The sequence below is a fragment of the Mandrillus leucophaeus genome, unplaced genomic scaffold, assembly GCF_000951045.1.
Source record: "Mandrillus leucophaeus isolate KB7577 unplaced genomic scaffold, Mleu.le_1.0 Scaffold327, whole genome shotgun sequence".
In the NCBI taxonomy this organism is placed as follows: domain Eukaryota; kingdom Metazoa; phylum Chordata; class Mammalia; order Primates; family Cercopithecidae; genus Mandrillus; species Mandrillus leucophaeus.
The window spans coordinates 1356094-1373902 of NW_012103443.1; the positions used below are offsets into that span (position 1 = coordinate 1356094).

At 40.3% G+C, this 17809-nt stretch overlaps 1 protein-coding gene across 3 annotated transcripts in view; it reads left to right on the forward strand.

The window, feature by feature from the left end:
- Positions 1-17809, forward strand: part of RHOBTB1 (Rho-related BTB domain containing 1) — a 132844-nt gene that overhangs the window by 72506 nt on the left and 42529 nt on the right. For all 3 annotated transcript variants that reach the window (XM_011988315.1, XM_011988316.1, XM_011988318.1), the window contains one exon: positions 17484-17685. In XM_011988315.1, coding sequence (XP_011843705.1) covers positions 17494-17685 — 192 coding nt within the window. In that variant the 5' untranslated portion in view covers positions 17484-17493. The remainder of the gene's footprint in view (positions 1-17483; positions 17686-17809) is intronic.

Sequence of the window (17809 nt, forward strand, 5' to 3'; positions counted from 1 at the left end):
TCTCTCTCTCCTGCTGCCAAGTGAAGACACGCTTGCTTCCCCTTCGCCCTCCACCATGATTGTAAGTTTCCTGAGGCCTCCCAAGCCATGCTTCCTATACTGCCTGTAGAACTGTGAGTCAGCTACACCTCTTTTCTTTATAAATTACCCATTCTCAATTCTTTATAGCAATGTGCGAACAGACTAATACATTGGGGTATCCATAACTTCAAGCATTTATCATTTTTTTGTGTTAGAAACATTCCAATTCCACTCTTAGTTATTTTAAAATATGCAATAAATTATTGTTAATTTATTATAATTGCCCCATTGTGCTACCAAACTCTAGATCTTACTCCTTCTGTGTAACTGTATTTTTTACCCACTAGCCATCCCCTTTCTGTCCCCCTTTCCACTACCCTTCCCAGCCTCTGCTAACCACCATTCTATTCTATTCTCTACCTCCATGAGCTCAGTTTTTTTTCTAGCTCCAATATATGAGTGAGAACATGAAATATTTGTCTTTTTGTGCCTGGTTTATTTTATTTAACATAATATCCTTCAGTTCCATCCATGTTGTTTCAAACAACAGGATTTCTTATCCATTCATCTGCTCATGAACACAGGTTTATTCCATATCTTAGTATTTTAAGTAGTACTGCAATAAACATGGGAATGCAGATATCGCTTTGATATACTAATTTTCCTTTTTTTGTTGTTTTGGATATATACCCAGCAGTGGGATTGCTGGATCATAAGAGAGTTTGATTTTTAGTTTTTTGAGGAACATCCATATTGTTTTCCAAAATGGCTGTGCTAATTTGCATTCTCACCAGCAGCTTGCAAGGGTTCCCCTTTCTCTATATCCTCACCAGCAATCATTATTGCTGTCTTTTTCATAAAAACCATTTTAACTGGGGTGAGATTATATCTTATTGTAGTTTTCACTTGTGTTTCTCTGATGACTAATGATGTTGAGCATTTTTTCATATATGCGTTAGCTATTTGTACATCCTTTTCTAAGAAATATCTATGCAGTTCTTTTACCATTTTTAAATTGGATTTTTTTTCTGTTGAGTTATTTGAGCTCCTTATATGTTCTGGTTATTAATCCCTTGTCAGATGGGTAATTTGCAAATATTTTCTCCCATTCTGTGGATTGTCTCTTCACTTTATTGTTTCCTTTGCTATGCTTGATATAATCCTGTTTGTCCATTTTTGCTCTGTGATCTCAGGAAATCTTTGCCCAGCCCAATGTCCTGGAGTGTTTCGTCAATATTTTCTTATAATAGTTTCACAGTCTGAGGTCTTAGATATAAGTATTTAATCTATTTTGATTTAATTTTTGTGTGTGGCATGAGACAGGGGTCTAGTTTCATTCTTCTGCTTATGGATCTCCAGTTTTCCCAACACCATTTATTGAAGAGACTGCCTTTTCCCCAGTGTATGTTCTCAGCACCTTTGTCAAAAATAAGTTGGCTGTAAATGTGGGAATTTATTTCTGGGTTCTCTGTTCTCTTCCATTGGTCAGTGTGTCTGTTTTTATGCCAGTCCCATGCTTTTTTGGTTACTATAGCTTTGTAGTATAATTTGAAGTCAGATAATATGATGCCTCCAGCTCTATTCTTTTTGCTTAGGATAGCAGTGATGATTAATACTGAGTGTCAACTTGACTGGATTGAAGGATGCAAAGTACTGATCTTGGGTGTGTCTGTAAGGGTGTTGCCAAAGGAGACTAACACTTGAGTCAACTGAATCTGTAGACTGCCTTGGGTAGTATAGGCATTGTAACAATATTGATTCTTCCCATCTATGAACATGGAGTAACTTTCCATTTTTTGTGTCCTCAATGTCTCATAGTTTTCATTTTAGATAACTTTCACTTCTTCTAGGCATTTTGTTTTATTTGTAGCTATGATAAATTGGATTACTTTCTTGATTTCTTTTTCAGATTGTTCATTGTTGGCATATAGAAATGCTACTTATTTTTGTGTATTGATTTCATATCCTGAAACTTTACTGTTTATCAGTTCTGATCATTTTCTGTGGGATATTGAGTTTCTTCTAAATATAAGATTGTATCATCTGCAAACAAGGATAATTTGACTTTTCCCATTACAATTTGAATGCCCTTTATTTCTTTCTCATGTCCAGTTGCTCTGACTAGAATTTCTAGTATTATGTTGAATAAAAGTGGTGACAGTGGGCATGCTAGTCTTGTTCCAGATCTTAGAGAAAAGGCTTTCACTTTTTCCTCATTCAGTATGATACAGTCAGTCTGTCATATATGGCTTTTATTGTGTTGAGATATGTTCCTTCCATACCCAGGTTTTTGGGAAATTTTATCATGAAGGAATGTTGAATTTTACTGAATGCTTCTTTGGCATCTATTGAAATGATCATGTTGTTTTTTTCCTTCATTCTGTTCAGATGATGTGTCACATTTATTGATTTACATATGTTGAACCATCCTTACATCCCTGGGGTGAATGTCACTTGATCATGATGAATAATCTTTTTAGTGTGTTGTTGAATTTGATTTGCTAGTATTATGTTGAGGAATTTTGCATCTATGTGTATTAGATATATTGGCCTGTAGCTCTCTTTCTTTGTTGTGTCTTTGTCTGTTTGTGGTATCAGGATAACACTGGAGTCGTAGAGTAAGTTTGGAAGTATTCCTTCCTTCTTAATTCTTTGGAATAGCTTGAGTAGGATTGCTACTAATTCTTAAGTGTTTGAGAGTTTAGCAGTGAAGCCATCAGTTCCTGTCCTTATTTGTTTGTCTGTTTATTTATTTATTTGTTTATTTATTTATTTATTTATTTATTTTGGACAGAGTCTTGCTCTGTTGCCCTGGCTGGAGTGCAGTGGTGCAATCTCAGCTTACTGCAACCCCTGCCTTCCGAGTTCAAGTGATTCTCCTGCCTCGGCCTCCCAAGTAGCTGGGATTACAGGCGTGCACCACCACACCTAGCTAATTTTTGCATTTTTAGTAGAGACGGGGGATGGGGTTTCCCCATGTTGGTCCAGCTGGTCTTGAGCTCCTGACCTCAAGTGATCTGCCCGCCTCAGCCCCGCAAAGTGCTGGGATTACAGGTGTGAGCCACCACGCCCAACCATGTCCTGGCTATTTATTTAATGGGAGACTTTTTTATTACTGCTTCAATCTTGTTACTTGTTATTGGTCTATTCAGATTTTGTGTTTCTTCATGGCTCAATCTTCGTAAGTTGCATGTGTCTAGGAATTTGTCCATTTCTTCTAGGTTTTCCAGTTTATTGACAGATAGTTATACATAATGGTCCCTAATGATTCTTTGAATTTCAGCAGTATCAGTTGTAACATCTCTTTTTTTATATCTGATTTTATTTATTTGGGTCTTCTTTTTTTTTTTCTTAGTCTGGCTAAAGATTTGTCCATTTTACTTATCTTGTCAAAAAAATTCATTTTGTTGATTTTTTCTGTTTTTATCTCAATTTCATTTCTTTCTGCGCTGATCTGTATTAATTATTTTCTTCTACTAATTTTGGGTTTAGTTTGCTCTTGCTTTTCTAGTTCTTTAAGATATATTATAAGGTTGTTTATTTGAGGTTTTTCTACCTTTTTGATATAGGCATTTATTGCAATAAACTTTCCTCTGAGTACCATTTGTGCAGTATTCCATAGGTTTCGGAATGTTGTGTTTGCATTTTCATTTATTTCAATACATTTCTAAGGTTTCTTTTTAATTTCTTCAATGACTCAATGTTCATTCAGGAGCATATTCGTCTTTTCTTGCATTGCTATAAAGAAATAGCTGAGACTGAATAAATGATGAAGAAAAGAGATTAAATTGGCTCATGGTTTTGCAGCCTTTATATAAAGCATGGTACTGTCATCTCCTCAGCTTCTGGGGAGGCCTCAGGAAGCTTATAATCATGGTGGAAGGTGAGAGGAGAGCAGCAGTGTCACATGGCCAGAGCAGAAGCAAGAGAGAGAGAGTGAGTGGGGTGGGGGAGGAGCCACACACTTTTAAATGACCAGATCTTGTGTGAACTGAGAGCAAGAGTTCACTTATCACCAAGAGGATGACTCAAGCCGTTCATAAGTGATCTACCCCCATAATCTAAACATTTCCCACTAAGCCCGAACTCCAACAATGGTGATTACAATTTAACATGAGATTGGGTCGGGGACAAATATCCAAACTATATCTAAGAGCATATTGTTTGATTTCCATGTATTCATATAGTTTCCAAAGTTCCTCTTGTTATTGATTTCTAGTTTTATTCCATTGTGGTCAGAAAAGATACTGGATATGATTTTTAAAAAAATTTTTGAGACTTGTTTTGTGGTCTGACATATGGTCTATCCTTGGGAATGTTTCATGTGCTGAGGAGAGGAATATGTATTCTACAACTGTTGGATGAAATGTTCTGTAAATGTCTGTTAGGTCCATTTGGTCTATAGCGATTTTTTTTCTTGATTTTCTGTCTAGATGATCTTTCCAATGCTGAAAGTGGGGTATTGAAGTCCCTGGCTGTTACTATATCAAGATCTCTCTCTCTCTTTAGCTCTAATAATATTTGCCTTATATATCTGGGTGCTGCAGTGTTGATTGCTATATCATCTTGCTTGATTGACAACTTTGTCATTATATAATGACTTTCTTTGTCTTTTTTTACAGTTTTTGTCTTGAAATCTATTTTATCTGATATAGAGATACCTAATTCTGCTCTTTTTGGGGGGATTTTATTTGCATGGAATACCTTTTTCTATCCTTAAGACTCTCTTATGTGTTTTTAAAATCATCTTCAAATAGTGTCTTAGTGAAATTTATAGTCATTCATATCATTATTTCTCTATGGAGAAGATTTGTGTCCATTAGTTTTAGAAGATGATAAGATACAATGAGATTCTTATATAATTTGTCATTGATATGTAAACATTTTACTGAAAAAAATGCATAGATTTGGAGCCTTCCATTGTTTTTCTCCTCCTCCTTCTCCTCCTTGCTTTTCCCTGCTCCTTCCTGTTTTTTGTAGTGGGAACATTTTGTTCTATTAAATCACACTATGCTCCTTAGTTCTTCAGGAACACATACCATATTAATCCATTTTCACATGGCTGATAAAGACATATCCAAGACTGAGTAGTTTGTAGAGAAAAAGAGGTTTAATGGACTCACGTTCCATGGGGCTGAGGAGGCCACACTATCATGGTAGAAGGTGAAAGGCAGACAAGGAAAAAAATGAGATCAAAGTGAAAGCAGAAACTCTTTACAAAAACATCAGATCTTCATCAACTCACTATCCCAAGAACAGTATGGGGTAAACCACCCCTCATGATTCAATTATTTCCCACTGGGTCCCTCCCACAACATGTGGGAATTAGGGGATCTACAATTCAAGATGAGATTTGGATGAAGATTTAGATGCGACCATATCGCATACTATTCAAGAGATTGCATTTTGACAGTCAGTCTCTTTATTGTCTTTGGTCAATCATCAGTAAAGACAAAGAAAGATTGTCTTTACGTCTATATTTAGAGAGAGCTTCTTATGCTTGACCTGTACCTCACTAATTAATTTTACAACATTTTCAAGTCTACTATGTACTGTTGCCAGCATGGCTTTCAATTTGGTGACCTTATGTTTCATTTGTACGTGGTCTTTCTTTATCTCGTCCCATTACCTACTTATAATTTCATCTACTATTAGTTTATAAATGTATATTATCTTCTTTTACGTGATTAAGTTCATGAATCTGATTTTTGAAGTTTTTATTCTGCTGTTTTATATAGCACATTTATCTAAGTGGAAGACCTTTCTTCTGTGCCTTTAGGTAATTGCTTGTACACGTCTATGCTTCAGGGTTTTTAATAGGTCATGTGTTGAATGGTCTCTGTTTACACTATCCATACACAAAAGGATTCACAAAGGCCAAGGATTGAAGCATATTCCAAATGCTTGAATAACCATAGGCTCTGTCAAAGATCAAGGTAGGGCTCTCTCATAGCATTCCAGGAAATCACCCAGTTCCAGAGCTGACAAGCAAAGGTACTCAATATAATGTGAGCTGAGAGAACCTTTGAGGGTGAATGAATTAAGGACAACAGTGAGGAATGTGACCGTGGAAGTTACACTAATGTTCAGTCTTAAGAGGCAGCACCCCCTCACCTGACTCCCTCTTGCATTAACCCCACAAGACCAATCAGTTCTGTCATAGGGTCAAAACTGAAAGGGTCTGGTTGAGGGGGCTGGAGGAAGCAAAAGCAGAATAGAGAGCATCTTTTTCCATACTTTGTTCTCTCTACCTGGTCCATCCCCAGCAAGGGACAGTCAGCAAGGTTACTCCATGCTGATAGCAGCAGGCTGGTTTCCTACTGGAGCCACTAGGAAACCTTCTTCCTCCACCCTTCTTTCTTCACCGTTGCCCCAAGTCAGTGTGGCTCTCATTACTCCAGATAATGGGCATCTGTGGTGAAAAATGTTTGCCTACTTCCTGGGCCAGTTCTTTTCCTTGTGGACATGGCAGTCTGCTGGTCATCAGTGACGTTCTCACTTGGCTCCATGGAAGTGAATTTGGCAGAAATCCTTCAAGTTTCTGGTACGTGGTTACTTTTTACCATTAATTTCTGGTACTGTTGTAGAGGCTGCTATCTGTACAGACTAAGGCTACTTGCAGTGAGATGATGGTAGAGGAGGGTTCAAGGCATCAGTGCCTTCATTGCTATCTTGTCTTGAAGTACAGCTAATTGCATTTTGTGATGTGGCTCTTTTGGGCTTAGTCTGAACGCCTTTATTCAAGACTCACTTTCATGTTAGTGATAAATCATTATCCATATGTAATGGGTACATGTGCCTCTCTTTTTCCTTTCTTTTCCAGCCAAGTAGTGACTCACCAAAAAAAGTTGAGAATCCCTTGAATTAGGATATTTAAGTCTAAAAGTGGATGAGAACTTTATGAGACTCTTATGTGTAAATATTATTAAGATTTATAAATCGACTCTAGAAACTAGAACAAAATAAACAAGCACTCATTTGTTTTTCTAAATCCAGTCCAATCCTAAGGCCCTCCTGTCTGCACATATTGGGACTCTCCTCCCCACCACCACCTTCCCATTTGGTGAAAGGGTGTGGTCCTTGGTCTCTGGTGGTTCCCGTGGTTACTGATGCACTTCCTGTCAGGAAGCAATGGTTGGTGCAATGCCATCTGTCAAACACTGCTCTTGTGATGGGCCACACAGATGTCCCTCGAGGTGTTCCTCTCACCAACTGCAGGCTTAGCCACACACTGCTGCTTTCGAGGCCACAGAACTTAATGATCAGTCACCAGAGATAGCTGTGTGCAAGTTCTCTGCCAGCCCCAGGTGGAAGGTTTTCTAAGAAAGGTGGAGTGGCTGTATTTTTATATTCAATTCAACAAACGTTTATTGAAAGCTGCCTATAGGCCAGGCACTGTGACAAGATTTGAGGATTTAAAGATGAATCACAATTTCTGTTGCCAAAAATGTATAATCTCGGTGGGGTAGAAGTGGAATACATATAAACATAATAATCAGTATTACAAATCAGAATTTGATAAACCCCCTTAGAGACTGTGCAAAGGAAGGATGTTTGCAGTGTGTCTTCTTCCAGAATGTAACTTGAATCTGTACTTGGCTGCATCTCTGCTGATTCTGCCCTGTCGGAGGCACCATCCTTTCTCTCCTGGAGAACTTAGGGTTTCCTCACCATTCCTCTGCCATTGCACCCCTGCCGACATGGCATGTTCTCTGTACATACAGCAGTCTCAGTGATATTGGTGATTCCTTTAAAAAGCAAATCAGGGTTGGGTATGGTGGCTCATGCCAGTAATCCCAGCACTTTGGGAAGCCAAGGAGGGAGGATCACCTGAGATCAAGAGTTCAAGACCAGCCTGGCCAACATGGTGAAACTCCATCTCCACAAAAATACAAAAATTAGCCAGGCATGATGGTGAGTGTCAGTAATCGCAGCTACTCAGGAGGCTGAGGCAGCGAATCACTTGAACCCAGGAGGCAGAGGTTGCAGTGAGCTATCACGCGATTGCACTCCAGCTTGGGCAACAAAGCGAGACACTGGCTCATAAAAAACAAAAAAAAGCAAATCAGGCCTGTAATCCCAGCACTTTGGGAGGCCAAGGTGAGAGGATAGCTTGAGCTCAGAAGTTCAAGACCACCCTGGATAGCATAGTGAGACCCCCATCCCTACCAAAAATACAAAAAATTAGCCGGGCATGGTAGCACATGCCTGTAGTCCCAGCTACTCAAGAGGCTGAGGTGAGAGGACGGCCTGAGCCCGGGAGGTGGAGGTGGGGGTTGCAGTGAGCTGAGATTGTGCCACTATACGCTAGCCTGGGTGACAGAGCAAGCCTCGACTCAAAACAAAACAAAACAAAACTTTAAAAAAAAAAAAAAAAGCAAATCAGAACCTACCACACTTCTGCTTAAACACTGCAGTGGCTTCTCACTGCATTTAGAATAAGATTCAAACTCCTGACTATGGCCTGAAAGGCTGAGTATGATCTATCCCCACCTACCTTTCTAACCTTCCCACTTCCCCACTTCCTCTCCCTCAGGCTCTCCAGGCCTGTTTCCTCTCCCATCTCTTGACTGGGCCCTTCTCATTCTCCAGATGGCCCGAATGAGGCCTCTTCAGAGAGGTCACCCAGTCTGCCCCTTCAGGCTTCCCATCCATTATTTTTTCTCAACATCCTTTGGTTTTTTTCAAGGAACCCCTCAAATTTGTGATGATGTATTTATCTGTTTAGTTGTTTCTTTCCACCTGACTGCGAACCACCCCCGGCTTGCTTTTCACTGTACACCTATAGGCCTGGCACTCATTCAGTGCTTAGCATATAATTTTTAAATTAAGACTGCCTTAGTCCCACAGGTGGAGAACGATTTCAGCAGGTGAGTTAAGGGCACGAGGAAAGGGCCTTTGAGCAGAAGTAATGACATAGGCAAATTGTCAAAGGAGAGGCTCCCTGGTGTATTTGTAGAAGAAAGTAGACCCGTGTGTCTGAACCCAGCACAGTTCACTTATGATGGTTTTGAAATCCGCCCTGGAATTTTCATGCATCTTTAAAATTTTTGGTTTAGTTTTTCAAAAAATAAATGAAGTCTTTTCTTTATTTTTTAATGAGGGCAATGTTTATTAAGAACAGCACATAAGGTAGAAAAGAAGGTTGGTTTCTAATCTTGGTTCATCTCCCCAACTGACCTTGAGTTTTAAAAACAGAGAGAGCACGCTCTTGTGTGGGTCTCCACTGTCATAGAGCCCTGGTGAGAATCATGAGCAGATGTAGTAAAAAGTACTTCTTTCATATCAGCAGGTGGTTCTGTAGTATTTGCATCCATAGACTTCTATGCAGCATCCTTTCTGTTACTTACTCTTTTCTTTTTTAATCAAAACAGTCCATTGAAAAAATAATATTGATTACAACAATGAAATCTGTTGATTTAAATGGTGGAACACAATGTTATCCTGGAGATATAAATCTGTGAAGTTTTGATTCAGGGAAAGTCCAACCCAGCCCTTGCATCTCTTTCCCAGCTCTGGATCCATTCTTTATTCCAGCTGAGATGTTTATTTTATATATGAAACAGCTCCCATCTACCTACAACTGCTGATTAAAAGCTCAGAATAATGAAATCTGCTCCGTCGAAACTTGACTGTTGGCTATAGTTATTATGCAACTCTTAACATTTTTCTTTTGTTCCTGTCAGTAAAATAAAATTCTCAGTTTTTTTATTTCAGAGCTAACTCTTCAAATACACTAAAATTTGTTGCACTCGTATTTTCTAATGGCTGAGCTAAATTATTTCTTAAAGTTAAGATTATATGCTTTTGGGAGGAATAAGAAAATGTAGTGTCTGTGCAATAGCATCATTCAGACTGTCCGTGAACAGCTAAATGGAGATAAGAGTACAAAGGTCACTCCATGGGCCTTCAATTTTTGTTTTTAAGCAGACTGCTCACCATGCCTTGATAGAAATAGCAAATATAGGGCCAGGCGTGGTGGCTCACGCCTGTAATCCCAGCACTTTGGGAGGCCGAGGCAGGCGAATCACCTGAGGTCAGGGAGTTTAAGTCCTGACCAACATGGAGAAACTCCATCTCTACTAAAAATAAAAAATTAGCCAGGCGTGGTGGCAGATGCCTGTAATCCCAGCTACTCGGGAGGCTGAGGCAGAATTGCTTGAATCTGGGAGGCAGAGGTTTGTGGTGAGCTGAGATTGTGCCATTGCACTCCAGTCTGACAACAAGAGTGAAACTCTATCTCCAAAAAAAAAAAAGGAAAGAAAGAAAAAGAAAAGAAATAGCAAATATAACAAGAGACATAGCGTAAATGATAAGATGCAGCATATCCCAATGCCTGGATGATTCGCAGCAATTAGGAGACCCCTAGTGGGGTTTCTTAGGCAAATGATAACTCTTTTCCTACCCACTCATCTTGATTTCTGAGTTTCTCATGTTAGAGGAGTCTTGCACGCTTGCCTGAAATCAGTTAGTGGCCCTACGCTGAAGTGCGCCTATCTGAGCAAACAAGTACATCAGCCACAGTGCCCTGAGTTATTGAGTTATGGGGGCAGAACTCTAGAGGTCTTCTAGGTGTCTTGTAAATGAGGGAGTGGGCATGCACCGAACTTCCTGGGAGTCTGTTTCATAAGAGAGGGACAGAACATCATGAAGGTCATCAAGGCAAAGACTGAAGGTTGGGTTGAGGTACCACCAAAGGGAGGTGATGTGAAGAGAAGACCAGAACAACTAAGGTCACATTTGGCTCTGTCCCTATTTTTCCGATGGGTGGCCCTCAGAGAGAGTCACCATTAAATTAGGGGACCTTTGGACCAGAGGGGTAGTCAAGAAAGGCTTTGCAGTAAAAGGGTGTTGTATAAGCATATGTTCCAAGCACTTTAGCAAATAGCTGTACCCCACAAACACTTGATGATTTGTTAAGTGTATGAAAGGGGCATTTTGAAGGTACAACCAACACACACACATGCACACAAATTCACAAGCTACCATTCCATGAGTTGTTAATACAGGAAAAAAAAATGTGTGTATGGATGCGTGTACATTTGTTTTTGTTTGTCGTTGCTTCTCCTAGAACTCTTTATTGATACAGAGAAAAAAATAAATTAGTTTATGAGGCAGAGGATTGTTAGGAAACCTTTCCAGAGGATGTGATCTCTGAGTAAGGTTTTAAGGAATGACTAGAATTTGCAAGACAGACAAGGAATGGAAGAGGGTTGGCAAGAGGGAGTAGTGTGTCTGTAGGCACTGAGATAGTGCTACAGGGTGAATGTCCGTATCCTCCCACAATTCATATGTTGAAGCCCTAACCCACAATGTGATTGTATTAAGAGGTGGGGTGTTGGAGAGGTAATTAGGTTTGCATAAAGCCATGAGGGTGGAGCCCCATGATGAGATTAGTGTCCTTTTAGGAAGAGGAAGAGACACCAGAGCTTTCTGTCTCTGCCTGTCATGTGAGGACATCACAAGAAGACAGCTGCCTACAAGCCAGGAAGAGAACCCTCACCAGAACCTAGCCACACCAGCACCCTGCTCTCAGACTTCCGGCCTCCAGAACTGTGAGAAATGAGTTTCTGTTGGCTAAGCCACCTAGTCTTTGGTATTTTGTTATGGCAGCTGAAGCTGACTAAGGGGGTAGTTAGAAAAGCTTTTTAGAGGGTATTAGGAAGGCTTTTGTGACAGAGCTGCCACAGTAGGATATCTGAATAAGGTTTTAAAGAATGAATAGAATTTGCCAGGCATACAAGGAATGGAGGAGAGTTGGCAAGAAGGAAAGGTGTATATAAAGGTAACAAAAAACATTTAGAATTTGAGAAAGTCATTTTGTGTGGCTGAAGTGTGCTACGTTAGTTTCTTATTGCTGCTGTAACAAACTATCAAAACTTAGGAGCATGAAACAAAATGTATTTTCTTATAGTTCTGAAAATCAAAGGTCTGTCATGAGTCTCACTGAGCTTGAAGTGTTGGCAGGCTGTGTTACTTTGGGGGGCCTAGGGGAGAATCTGTTGCCTTACCTTTTCTAGCTTCTATGGATCACATACATTACCTGGCTTGCAACCCCTTCCTTCATCTTCAAAGCCAGCAGTATAGCATCTTCATGTTTCTCTCTGACTCTGACTTCCAGCCTACCTCTTCCACATTTAAAGGACCACTGTGATTGTGTTGCACCCACATAGATAGTCCAGGATAATCTGCTTATATTAAGATCAGCTGACTAGCAACCTTAATTTCATCTGCAACCCTATTCCCTCATGCCATGCAATGGAACATATTCACAGGTTTCGCGGATTCCATGGACATATTCAGGGAGGCCATTATTCTGCATACCACATATACAATGCAAGACATTGAGGGTGACCGTAAAGAGTAAAGATGGCATGACCCATCAACCCTAGGTGGAAAAGATCATCCATTCAAAAGGGACCATCATCTGACATTTAAAAATAAATAGAGGAGTGAAGGTACTGGAGATTTTCATAAGGTATAATGAGTGTGTTTCTGTTGACTATTGGTTCATAAACCCAAAACTTGGCGGCTTAAAACAGTAATGATTTATGATTTCTCAAGATTCTGAGGGTTGGCTGGTGATTTCACTGCTGGTTTCACCTGGGCTCATTCATAAACTACATTCAGCTGTAGGGTTGGCCGAGCTGGAAGGTCCAAGATGACTTTGCATTATCTGGCACATAGTGACAGCCATTGGCAGGGCTGCCTCAGTGGTTTTCAATGTGAATTCTCATCCCCTGCTGGGCTAGGCCAGTTTCCTTACATGGCGGGCTTGTGGCAGCATTCCAACAGCAAGAAGGTAGAACTGCAGGGCCTCTGGAGACCTAGACTCTAGACCTCATGCAGCATCACCTCCACTGCATTCTTTTGGGCCAAGCAGTCAGAAGCTTAGCATTAATTCAAGAGGAAGGGAAATAGATTTCACCTCCTGATGGGAGTTGCTGCCGTGGCCTTATTTCATCCAGCACAGGCTGTACAGGTAGGAGTTTTTGTTCTGAGAGTGGAATTTTGAAATTTGGGATTTCAGAGGTAAAATGTTTCTGGATGACAACAATATCCAGCACGTGTCCAAAAGGAGATGGATGGCTCAAGTAGAATGTGGTAAAGATCACTGGCACTGAAGGAGAGAAGAAATGGTGAGGCTAGGATATGGGCTGCACCATCCTGTGGGCCCAAGAACACTGTGTGGGCAGGGAGTGTGGAGGAGTGGCATGAAATCCAGGAGATGACAGCAATAATAGCGGGCAGGTATGAGATGATCAGACCAGATGGGGTGATTCTGTAGACCATGAAGAGCATGATCACGCTTTTCTAGGTCAGCCTTGTGAGTGGTGGGGACCAGAACTACTCCACCATGCCTTTAACTTCCCCACCTGCACGGTCTTGTTTATTTAACAGTTTTTCAAATAAACTTGTCCCTTCTGATTTCTGAATACTGTGCAAGTGGATTCATCAGGTATTGGTGAAAATATGAAATAACGTTCAAGTCAGTTTTGAGTAAGATGACAGAACTGCCATGGTAGCAGATTACTAGTGTCCATTCTTTCAAGCTTTTCTTTTTTTTTCTACCTTCCTTGTCTCCTCAGGTATGTATCTAAGTATGAGAGGGTCTCCACATCGATCAGCAGGATTTATAGTGGTGACATTTATTAATAGTGTTAAATGAATAATACTTATTACTGTCATTCTAGGTAAATAAAAATCAGAAACCAGACAGTCATTATCCAGATGGTCCTAAGAGTACACTCAACCACCAGAATGCTAGATATGAATAAATTAGAGCCTGTAACAAGTGGAGAAGGATAAAATTGCATATTTTTATAATTACTACCATAATATAATGTTTCTGTGTTTATGTGTAACAAATGAACAAATGATTTACAACAATGCAACTGTAGCATGAGTTTCCATCCTTAGCTGTGACTTCACATTCTTAAAATGCTTTTTAGAATACCACAAGAGACATTTCTATTCCAAATAAAAGATTTTCAGTATTTGGAAATTCAGTGAATGCTTCCTGGAAATTCCATATCTGCAGCAAGTGATCTGGGCCATGAATATTTAACTCTGCCCGGCCTTTTATTTTCCCTTACATATTATCCATTTCGCACAAGGGTCAGCACCTTTGGCAGTCACTTTGGTCTCGAGCAGACTGTTAGGGATTAGAGGACCCACGGATGTTATTCTCACCTTTGACACAGAAATTCTTCTTAGGACTACTCATGAAATGTGTCTAAAAATAAGTGAAGTAATGATAGTTTTTGTAATCATAGCCTTAATACGAAACTAGAAGGGCTTCTGTTACTCTCGAAGTCATCTTCAGTGAAAGCGACATAGCCATTTCATCAGTGCTGCTATGATTCAACTTATTTGGGGGATTCCTTCTTGGGGGCTGCTAGCAGGGCTAGTTTGCAAGCCTACCAGAAAATCAATTCTGTATTATTAGTGTCCTATTCTCCGTTTTTACCAAGTCTAAACATTCTCCCAAATTTTAGGGATTGGCTCTATATGACATTTATCTATCAAAAAATAAATAAATAAATAAAATTCACCCTTAAAAGAGTAAGGTTTCCCACCACTGAGGACATTTAAAGTGATGAACCTCCATTTCCAAAGTTGTGAGACTCCAACTAGAATCTGTTTTTCTGATTCCGGCTACTACTCCATGCTAATGTAACCAGAAACTTCTCAAAGGGTGTTAAGTATTACCATTTTTATTCTGGAATTTAGAAATGCCTCAGGCAAGCATTTTTAACACAGCTTTCCGACTCTATTATCTTTTCATTAACTGTGACCTCTTCCCCGCCCTCTCCACACCCAAAACTTTTTCTGTCTTCTTTGCTTAAGATCAGCTACACCACGTCTTGTTTCTGTGTTCTTTCATTTTCAGTGAGTTACTGTTTGGTTAATTCTTCCAAGTTGTATCCTTTTTATAGAACTTTGTCATTATTAGGTTTATGAGTTTGCATCTAATTGTGGCCTTCCACCTGACTCAATTTTGTCATCTGAATGCATTTGTCTTCAGTATCATGATTATAATTTTTGCAACCATCAGCGTGTCAGATACTGCACTGAGGACTTAATTCATCAGTTTACATAATCCTCACAACAACCTTAGGAGATGAGTATCATCATGATTCCCACTTAACAGATGAGGAGACTGAGGTTCAGAAAGTACGAACAACTTGCCCAAAGTCCAATGACTGGAAAAGGGGGGAGCTAGGATTCAAACTCACATCCTTCTAAGGCAAGGTTTCACAACCGCAGGCCTGTAACATTTGGGGCTGGGTAATTCTTTGTTGTGGGACATTGTCCTGTGCATTGCAAAATGTTTAGCAGCAGCATCTCTGATCTTCTACCCACTAGAAGCAGAACTCCCTCCACTAACTGACAACCAGACACGTCTCCAGATACTGCAGAGTGTTCCCTGGGATTTGTTTAGGACCCGCCAATCTAACACCAAATTCATGCTTTTGCTATGTTACACTGTTAGACGGGTAACTAAGAAAACCATAGAAGTTTAAAACTAAATTTGCAAGAAATCAATTTTAGGAGTCACCATGCCTGGTTGATCATCAGAATTGGAGATTTTTAAAGACTCCTTTTCCCCACCCAGGATGTTCAGGATAAGTATTTGTCAGGCGGACAGGTATCTGACTGTTTTAAGCCTCTCCACGGTGTAGGAATTACAGATCCAATCCTAACCTAAGCACACATCTGTTCCTTGAATCACTCTACTCCATTCCTGCCAAATCGTTCTCCAGCCTCAGCTTTAACACGTCTTGTGATGGCGTTACAGTCGACAGTTCCATACCCTTCACTTTCTGAGACAGCCCATGTTCCAATAGTCGTAACTGTGAAAAATAATTCTTCTTAATATTCTTTCTCTATATCCCTGTCAATGCCCTTAATCTCATGTTATCCAAGTTATTGTTTTTCTCAAATCAGATGAATTAAACAAACACTTGAGTCCCAATTATGTATTAGGCTTTACTCTGAACAGTTTCTTTACCATAGCCATTAAAATCTTTACTGACTCCTTAAAAATGACTGTCCACCCACTTTTTCAGTTTAACAATGGACTTCCATTGCTTGTCAGCCTTTTGACTAAGATCAAGTGTAGTATCTGTTCTTATTACAATAGACTCCCTCGAAAAGGCAATTATAATTAATTAAAGTATTAAACTCATACATGGCTGGCCTCCTACCCAGCCGCTACTGGTAAGCAGTCTGCACCCCTGTTTGTGAAGGGTCCTGTCCCTGGGGAGACCAAGCTGGCAGGTGCTTTTTTTCTTCCTCTTGGCCTCTCATCAGCAACCCTGTTTAAACCTTCTTGGATGATTTCAGGAAGATTCCAAAGTAACTCTCCTGGTAAAATTATTCTTTGCCATATGTTCCAGATTTCTTGATGAAAACACGGAAGATAATTTTTTTGAATCTTATTATGGGCCCTCTTAAGAATATCTTTTTTTGTGGCTGGGCACGGTGGCTCACGCCTGTAATCCCAGCATTTTGGGAGGCCAAGGTGGGGAGATCACTTGAGATAAGGAGTTTAAGACCAGTTTGGTCAACATGGCAAAACCCCATCTCTACTAAAAATATAAAAAGTAGCCGGGCATGGCGGTGGGCACCTGTGATCCCAGCTACTCAGGAGGCTGCGGTAGGCGAATCGCTTGAACCCAAGAGGCAGAGGTTGCAGTGAGTGGAGATTGCACCACTGTGCTCTAGCCTGGGTGACGGAGTGAGATTCCATCTCTCTCTCTCTCTCTCTGTCTCTGTCTATCTCTGTCTCTCTCTCTCTCTATATATATATATATATTTTTTTTTATGAATTTTGAATTTGATTTAATACAAATAAATATGTTAATTTGATTAAATTTAGACTTACAGTTTACTCTTCTTTGACGTCAGGTAGTCTTTCAGCCTGAACTTTTGATTATTCTCTAAGTCCCCATAATAGTTTTGAACCTATAGAAAACTGCTTTTCAACAACAGATATTGGCTAATGGGCAATATTGTGATGAAGTAGATGCTAGCATTGCCAAGGCTGCCTATTGCCCCAGTGTTGATGTTTAGCCCTACAGGTGACCGGACTTGCTAGCAGGCCAACGTGAGTAGCCAGTAGGCTATAAATGTGTGCCAGCTGTCCCGACAGTGGCTGAATGGAGTTCCAGTAGGCAGGCTGTGTTTAGAGAAAACCAAGAAGAAAATAACATGTTAACGGGAATAAACCGTTTGGGGTCAAAATAACAGTCCCATGTTTTTGTACTTGTGTGAGATATAAAAAGAAAACTTGAGTGTCAATTAGGCTTAGTATGAACTTCCAAATATTCTTGCCCGTGCTTGTGCACCTCCAAGGAAGTGGCTGGACGAAGGCAAAACTCCCCGAACGTCTCACGTCTTCGATTGCTCTGGAAAGCCTTGGTGTCCTTACTGCGGTGTTCGCTCTCTCCTTCCAGAGTTTTATAAATGGACGCTGACATGGACTACGAAAGACCCAACGTTGAAACCATCAAGTGTGTGGTCGTGGGTGACAATGCCGTGGGAAAGACGCGCTTGATCTGTGCCAGGGCGTGCAATACCACGCTCACGCAGTATCAGCTGCTGGCCACCCACGTGCCAACCGTGTGGGCGATTGACCAATACCGCGTGTGCCAGGAGGTAAGATGCACAGAGTGTCTTTAGCATCCCTAGGGCACATCATTGCTGGTTACCAGTCTGATTTTTTCAAGGAGGAGCGTGGGTAAATTGCACATTCAAAACAAAACTAACCTTTTTAGTGCCA